The sequence below is a fragment of the Zerene cesonia genome, chromosome 18 (assembly GCF_012273895.1).
Source record: "Zerene cesonia ecotype Mississippi chromosome 18, Zerene_cesonia_1.1, whole genome shotgun sequence".
In the NCBI taxonomy this organism is placed as follows: Eukaryota; Metazoa; Arthropoda; class Insecta; order Lepidoptera; family Pieridae; genus Zerene; species Zerene cesonia.
In genome coordinates, this window is record NC_052119.1 from 698,476 (window position 1) to 706,844 (window position 8,369).

The 8,369-nt window shown below is 37.6% G+C and overlaps 1 protein-coding gene across 1 annotated transcript in view; it reads right to left on the reverse strand.

The window, feature by feature from the left end:
• LOC119834045 (vacuolar protein sorting-associated protein 13A-like) overlaps positions 1-8,369 on the reverse strand; it is a 24,818-nt gene that overhangs the window by 4,671 nt on the left and 11,778 nt on the right. Inside the window, exons 18-25 of the mRNA XM_038358322.1 lie at positions 8,236-8,363; positions 7,431-7,703; positions 4,638-4,769; positions 4,271-4,413; positions 2,917-4,137; positions 2,470-2,662; positions 1,584-1,701; positions 404-514 (exon numbers count right to left, since the gene is read on the reverse strand). Of these exons, the coding sequence (XP_038214250.1) occupies positions 404-514; positions 1,584-1,701; positions 2,470-2,662; positions 2,917-4,137; positions 4,271-4,413; positions 4,638-4,769; positions 7,431-7,703; positions 8,236-8,363 (2,319 nt within the window). The remainder of the gene's footprint in view (positions 1-403; positions 515-1,583; positions 1,702-2,469; positions 2,663-2,916; positions 4,138-4,270; positions 4,414-4,637; positions 4,770-7,430; positions 7,704-8,235; positions 8,364-8,369) is intronic.

The following is an 8,369-nucleotide window of genomic DNA, read 5'->3' on the forward strand; positions in this document are numbered from 1 at the left end:
GCGATTACGATATAAGCGAATTCTACGCGGGCGAAGCCGCGGGCGAAAAGCTAGTAGTCCATATGTGTTAAGAAAATAATGAAATGACAAACTTACGCCCTGCACTCACAGTTGAAATAACTAAATAATTTCCTATTAAAATGTAACTAATTAAGTTTAATGGAAAAAATTTGCCTCGAAATTGCTTAAATCACTTTAAAAATGCTCCACTTATAATAATTATGAGAGAATTTTCTTCTGCGACTTATGCAGACTACTCTGCCTATTTGACCTAATACTTATAAAAACATATAGATACCTAAAACAAGTGGAAGCTATTAAATGAGATTAATAAATAAACACAAGAAAATACTATGAGATTAATAATTTTATTATGTTAGTAGGGAATAATGATCATTCTAACCAAAAGTGGGTCTCGCAATGATCCCCGTGACGGCCAGAGCGACGCTCGCCGGGTTCGTCTTGTTGGCCTCTATCACCGCCTCTGGTAGGTCGTCGATGATCTCGTTACTACCTATAAAGTTATTTTGACGTTATAAATAGCTCTTAAACTTATTACCATAAAATTGTAATCTGTCGAAAAATCTGGAATACGCAATTTAACGCATGTCGATGTGAAATTCAATTATGTGTGTCGTTAAATTATAAAATGGGCATTCGATGTTGGGTTCGGTTTATTTAAATAGAGTTTTAAAAACTACACGGAAATTTAACGCCTGGGAAGATAAATTCTGTGCGTAATATAGAACTTCGATATATTCGCATAACTATTTAACGAAAAATATTTCGTTTTCAGTAAATTTTTTTATACGTTTTTAATAGTCAATTTTCCGACAGTATGTTATCTTGCGAGTTAGATTTTACAATCTTATAGGGACATAAACAAACATAATAATTTGTTTCATGAAAATTACTTATAATGTGTTCCTACTACTATTTTTTGAGTCCTGTATTTTCTACTATAAGTGGCACCATTTGTTTTTTTAATATTTGGTTTTACTCTAGAATCTCACACTGAATTATTAATATCATAATTGGTGATTTAGTGTATGTGTAAGTATCTAATGAATGAATGAATGATTGAAACAATATATATAATATTATCATTCAAATAAGAATAGGCCCGATTCTGCGTCATTTTGTGACATCATACGTATTAATTAAAACGAATTAATGTGTAATATTAAAATTTTAAATAGATATAAAAAACTATAAATAAACCGTTATTGAAATACAAGAAAAATTTACAAAATCACACTAATATTATAAATGTGAAAGTTTGTTTGTTTGGATGTTTGTCCGTTAATCACGCTGAAACTACTGAACAGTTTTTATGAGATTTGGTAAACAGACCTCTGCTCATACCCTGTATGAGCTGATTTGGGTGATAGGATACTTTTTATCCCGATGAAATGCTCCCTAGGGTAAAACAGGAATAAATCATTTCCTTATTCATTTTAGTACATTTAATTATTCCTTTTAATCACTATATCATTTGTAAATGTCCTAATTCTGAATGGCGGAAACCAGTTGACAGTGAAACATCCTGCTCTCAGTTGAACTCGAATCGCATAGTACATTACCGAGCGCCGTGTTCCCACTCTTGCGCGGCGTGCTGGTGGCGTGCGGCTCGCTGGCCAGCAGCCGCGCCGCGCCGCTCAGCACGGCGCCGCAGCACGACGTGCGCCGCCCGCACGACCCCTAGCGGTTCGTCTGTTAGCTCTTTTACACGCTAGAGCGAGCCACTGAGCTGGTGGTTCATCTGTTCATCTTGTGGTTAGCTATCACAACCACTCATGGACCAATTGCATATTCCGGTAGGCGTGTGTGGTCCGGTTTTAGCGAATAGGGATGAGTAATTGATTAACGGTGGGACTAAAGGAATGGAGTGGGATGGCTGTGGGAAGGATACGGGCCTTCGGTTGATATATTTAAGAAGACTAGATGAGATAAATTTGTGTTGTATAATGCCTTATAGTATATGATCCTCTGAAGAAAAATTGAACTAGCAAATCAAATTAATTCTTTATTACAATCATCTGATCTGAAGGGTGACATATATGTATGTGTGCGTGAGACTTTGTGTTCGGTACACAAGGTCGCATGTACACATGCACGCAGAGCCGACCGAGACCGTTGATTGGTTGATTTATACAAATGTGTGCGTGCGTCATTCTAGGTCTTGTTATCCCCGTACAGATTACTTAAATTTCTACAATATCTAAATACATTTTATTTTAATACAGGGGCGTCATCATTAAGACACCGCATTTTGACCTTACGCTTCTGCTAATGTTCATGGGCAGGTGAACTACTAGCTCCATTGCCGACGAAGACATAAAAATAACCACGTTGCATCCTATATTTATCACAATCCAAATACGCTAAATTTTTACAAACGTCAACATAAATGCAATTATATTTAAAAGCCTCAATTATTATTAATAAAAACTGAATTCTATCACTCACAGCATAAGGTTCATAAAAGCGGCTCAGCGCCTTGGTAAAGTCACCGATGTAGCTGTACGGGTTGCCCAGTATCTTAAGGCCAAGCACGAGCACGTAGAACTGCTGTACCAGCTGCAGCCAGTAGTGGCGCGAGGCCGCGTCCAGCAGAGATGGGACCGTCGCCGGAGCGTTTCTCATCTCGAAGTAGCTCATTCTATAGTGGACAACGTGACTGTTTACAATTTTGAAATGTTTTTTGTGAAGTTTTGTTTTTTTTTTTAATTAGAACACAACGACTACTAGGGATGATTATTTTGCAACAATAAGTTTAAATACATAATTCAATATTTGTTAAAATTGCATTCAATCGGGATAGGTTTTGCATTATTATATAGACTTTCAAATCGGTAGTTGTTTAAGCACTTCTATATAATACTTAAATCATTAAAAATATACAAGTTTACACACCTAATGACGACATCCTTCATGTCACACAACGACGAACCCCACGAATTGAACAAGTACTCCAAGAGATCGCTATTGAACAGTTTCGGTCGATTTTCCTTTTGGCCTCCAAATTTCCTGCTCGGACTCCCAGAATCTTCCCCCGAGTAGCCTCTCGACGAGAGACTTAGCACTACCTTTATTGGAGACAAGTGAACGTATTCGAATATTACATTCTTCTGAGCGTTTGACTGACTCTTCATAGCGATCACTGGTAGCGGCATATGAACAAGAGCTAAATCAGCACGCAATCTTACAGCAGGCTTTTCATCGACCTTCCATTGATTCAATATATCAAATACATGATTAACGAAACCCCTATCTAAATTCACACAATATTCTTGTATCAAAATCTTTAAGTTTTTGTAAATATCTTGATTCAAAGATGGCCTATATTGCTTCAGAAGTTCCATTTCTATACAGGGTTTTTCCCTTCTCGTCTTCAAATGTGAAGGCAAAGGTGCTGGGTACAATACACACGGAAACACAGCTTCGTGCAACTGGTTATCTATTTGAAGCCTTTGTAGCTTCAAATGACAGTACGTGTAAGTTTCCGATCTTCGTATTTGGAGCCAGACGCCTGGGTTGTACGTCCTACGTAGTTCAGAGAAGAATGGCTTAGTCATTTGCATCTTTTCCAGGTCTATGTTAATGTACTCTTTGAGCTGACACTTTTTCATGTCGCCTTGGTAGTTGTCTTCGATCCAGGCTGTTAAGTCGGGTGCTAATTGTTTCCACTTGTTGCTGACGTTCACTTCCCAACGCGGCAAGGAGTCGGATACGCTTATATACGACAATTCTTTGACTCTGTTCCCAGTTTGGATGCAAACGGATAAGCTGACACTGGATAGGGCCATGTAGATTTCGTAGTTGCTCTTCTCGGCATAGATGCTCATTTTGTATTGATACGCTAGTCGTTCATCTTGGGTCAGCGCAAATACTCTCTGATAGCCATCCATGTATGATATCCAGTAAACTATAACTTTGTCCTTCCTCATTTTCTTGGATTTGCGAACGTTTTCTGGTTGCTCTGAAACGTCCGAGTCGTCACTGCTGGATGATAATGGTTCGGGTGACTTGGGAGTCAGTCTTTTTAGCGTTGAAGACAGTTTTGACGTCACACTGTTCGTGACTACGATCGTGGACTGTTTTACTGAATGGAAGCTTACTTTTTCTTCACCGTATCTGGGAAACAATGAAAGAGAGTTTTGTTTTTTTTTTGTTCTTCGTTGTTAATTTAAGGTCATGTCAATGTCAGGTGATGAATTTTGGTATAAGCAAGTAAAAGCTATATAAGGGAAGAGAAATGCTTACTCACCCGTCTTGGGAGAAATTTGCAGAGAAACCTTTACCCTTGTTATTATAGATATTCCAAAGAAGATTTCTCTCTTTTAAGGGATCGTCCCAAGCGTACAGCATTGATTGGTATGGACTTAGCAGAGCCACTTGACCCGAATCTGCCTAGAAATTAACAAAAAATATGACAAGTTAATAAGTTATTAAATTGCAGTTAGTAAGTTGTAATCACGTCTTGCAGTTTTTTATTTTCAAAAGTGATTCTATGTAGAGGTGTACTCTACAAAACAACATAACAACACACACGTACTGCTACATTATTCATCATTATGTCTTTCACAAATAATGCTATCTGAATTAGCATACAAAACAATTAAGTTCAACTCTACCTGATGTAACTTCAGGAAGAGATCTTCGCACAAATTGTCGATCCGTACGGGCGCGTCGCCCGCGCGGTAGTTCTTGAAGGTGATCGTGTAGGGGCGGTCCGTGCCGCCCGTCACTTCTACGCAGATCGCTGACTGGAATGCGGAAAATCCATACTTGCTAGTATATAGAGCTGAAGAGTTTGTTAGTTCACGCTATTCTCAGGAACTACAGGGCTAATTTGGATGGTATTTGGTACAGAGACAGTTTAAGACCCGAGAAGGATGTAGGATGGTATTTCTCCCACGGGATTGGGAATTAGGCGGTGAAAAACCCGAAACTGACTATCATTTCGTTTGATTACGCGGGTAAAGCCGCGGGCGGAAAGTTAGAGGCAGGTTATCAAATAACATTCACGGATATTCATGGGCAATGGTGATCGATTAATACTTTTTAACAAAAAATAGATTGTCTATTACACTTAATATAAAGTAATTTATATTAATAAATAGCAATTATAAAAATAATTTCACAAAAATTCATGCAATCTTAAATAAAAAATGTTACATTAGCTAGCACGATAATATAGAAAATAAATAGTTTAAACATTTCCAAAACAATAAAAAAAATCAACTAACTTTGAAGTGAAATACCCATTTAAGATATTTTTATAAAAAGTAAGTTTTGCAACTTTTAATAGCTTAACTTATATAATGTAGGTCAATATTATGTATGCATTAACATAATAATTGACAGGGTCACAAAAACTCATACACGTCATTTGCGAAAGTCGATTATTCAACACATTTACATCACTGGATGTCACGGGCTGTGTGTGTTTACTCGTACGCTAACTTAATTCACAACTTTCATTCACGCACGTATAAGGTACCGTAAGCTTTCACCGCCTCTCAGTTTTCAGGCGATTGGCGACAAAAAATGTTGTTCAAACTGATTTTGGTGTTATGTGCGATACAAGCGTGTCTCTCCCGTTGTGATGAGTGCAAAAGCGGTTATACGCGAATAAAACGAGCGAAGTACTACTCCAACCCACCGCCTAGATTTTATAGGAAACCACCCATGATCTATCCCATCCGAGGACCTTTCTCATACACGCCTCCGCCCGGATATATGGACGATGGTGATAAAAATTCCGGACCTCCCGCACCTTACAAGGTTAGTAAACGCAAAGAAGGCTTGGGGGAAGAAGACTTTCAAAACCTAATTAAATATTTGTCCAAACAAGATTTAGACAGAATTGTCGAACTTACTGGTGAAAAAGTAAGACATACAGAAAGATTTCCATCATCGAACGAACAAACGAATGTGTTCAAAAATAGTGAATTAGATTTCGATCCAAGTAAAATAATACCGTTTACAAATGACGATCAAAAACCCAGTAACATAGACTATACTAATCCACCAAATTACGTACAGTTAACACCTGAAAGTGGTCTGGATAATAATCAAGTGAATCCGTATTTGGAAACAGAAGAAAGTCAACAGATTTCTTATCTCAATAGTCATATTCAGAAAGACTTTAACAAACTTGAATATCAACAAGCCACACAAAAAGGACAAGACGTTATTATCACTGATAGTGACAGCATGAAAGAGGAACAGTTGCCTAGACCGCAGAATTTAAGGGAGGAAACAGATTACGCTGCGTCATATTCGAATAACGTGCCATCTATTGTTCAGGCACAATCGTATAAATTAGAAAATTTCGCCGACTTACCATTAATGAATTATGATCATTCTAAGTTAGAGACGGTTAATTCGTACAGTGTTCCTCATTACACGGTAAGTTTAGATAAGACTAAAAGGATTTTAATGCGTATACTACATTTGGCGCATATTTAATTATCGCTCATTTATATTCTATAAGAAAGAGGCATTTTAGCATTGAACTTATTGCAACTTTCAGCACATCATTTCGATCATTATGTTCACTAAAACATAATTATTAATTAAATACCAAACTTCAAACAAAAAGATAACCAGTAAACCATCTATTTCAGGTAACATCATCAAGGAATCAGGTACCTCCAGCAGTTTCACCACATTCATTCAACGTGAACTCCAGCGTACAAACCAAACAAGCATCAGCCCAGCAAAGCGATGCTCATCTCAAAGCTGTCAAGATCTGGACCCACAGGTCCACGGGGACCGCGTATACACTGCACGACGATGGGACTCTGTCTTTAGAAAGACCATTGAGGCCGACACGCAAATTCTAATTAGATTCAAATGTTATTTATTTAATTTTATAAGTTTATTTTATGAAAGCTTTAAATAATTTAGATGAAAATATTTAACGGAAAATAAGTTAGTGTTCATAGAGTTACTTTTTAGTTTATAATTTATTTTAGAAATAAACTATTTTCCTATAATGTTAACAATTATTGCTTCACTAATAACTGACAAAATCCATAAGATTTTCTAATCATTTACGAGTTTTATTGCAATTCAATAATAAAACGTCAGATTATTAGTATATTAGTACTTAATAAAGAACACCCCCTTTTAAAATATATTTGCTCTGAACAAAAAAAACATATCTCTTTATTTTCCAAGAACGATATTAATAAATCAAGTCTTTAATAATCGCTCTAATTCCTACCCAATCCTTAAATTTATCATCCTATCCCATAATCAACTCGATAGCATAGAAAATCAATGAGTGCATAAGCATCTATACTCCTAACCTTATCAATTATCTCCCAGTCTCTATACTTATCCTGAACATTATAAAATATAAAATTGCACAACACGGACATCCCTATCCCTATCACATTCGATAGAAACCCACTCACCCCCTTGTCCATCCTCAGCACTGTAAAGTGGTTCTCGGCGATCGGAAAGTGCTGCGACACCAGCATCGAGTCCCTGTACTTGCAGTGCATCGCCAGCGAGTCCGTCTGCGGCCAGAAGGGCGCGCACTGCTGCGGCGCGAGGTCCAGCCAGAGGTCCGCCGCCTCGTTCTCCTCCATGTAGCGCAGGTGCTTCTTCGTGTCGTTATACACGATGAAGTACGGGAGGAGGGTCACGATTTTTGTCAGTTGTGGGGAAAGCTCGGATAGGGTCACCTGTATTGAGTGATGGCACCAATGTTACATTTATCTGTTCAGAAATGGGAGATAATGTTGAAATTTCAGACAGGCACGCAAAACTACGTTATTGTGCATTTGTTGTAATATAACTGGGCAATAGTTATGTGAACATAGTGACGTTTGTTCTGTATCTTCGAATTAAATCTAAATTTTAAATTTTGTGTTTAAAAATGATTAAATATTCTTAATGACATTATTTAAACTATTTCAAAGAACATAACTTTCTGTAATCGCTAATTGTTTCCTAAGAAATTCAAAAACAGCAGTGGAGTTAAAAACACAAGAGTTTCAAAAAAGTATTTTCTCACTATTAATTCACAATTTAAACTTGTGTTATTTTAAATCAAAAATGAAATCTTATATGAGCCCTAAAATAATTTATGGGCAAAGAAAATAAAAACTAGAAGTACCACATTAAGTACAAACCAATGAAAAAAATGAAAACCTACCAAAAATGCAAAACCCAGTCCACTGCAAAAAAACAACGATCACATTAAAAACAGCTGACCTGCAACAGTATCCGATAGTTGATCTTCCTCTCAGTATGGGCACACACCAGCAGGCCGGGCGCCGCGGCGGCGAGCGGCGCCGCCCGCGACCATCCCGACTGGTGCGCGCGCACCCGCACGCGCTCCCCTCGCG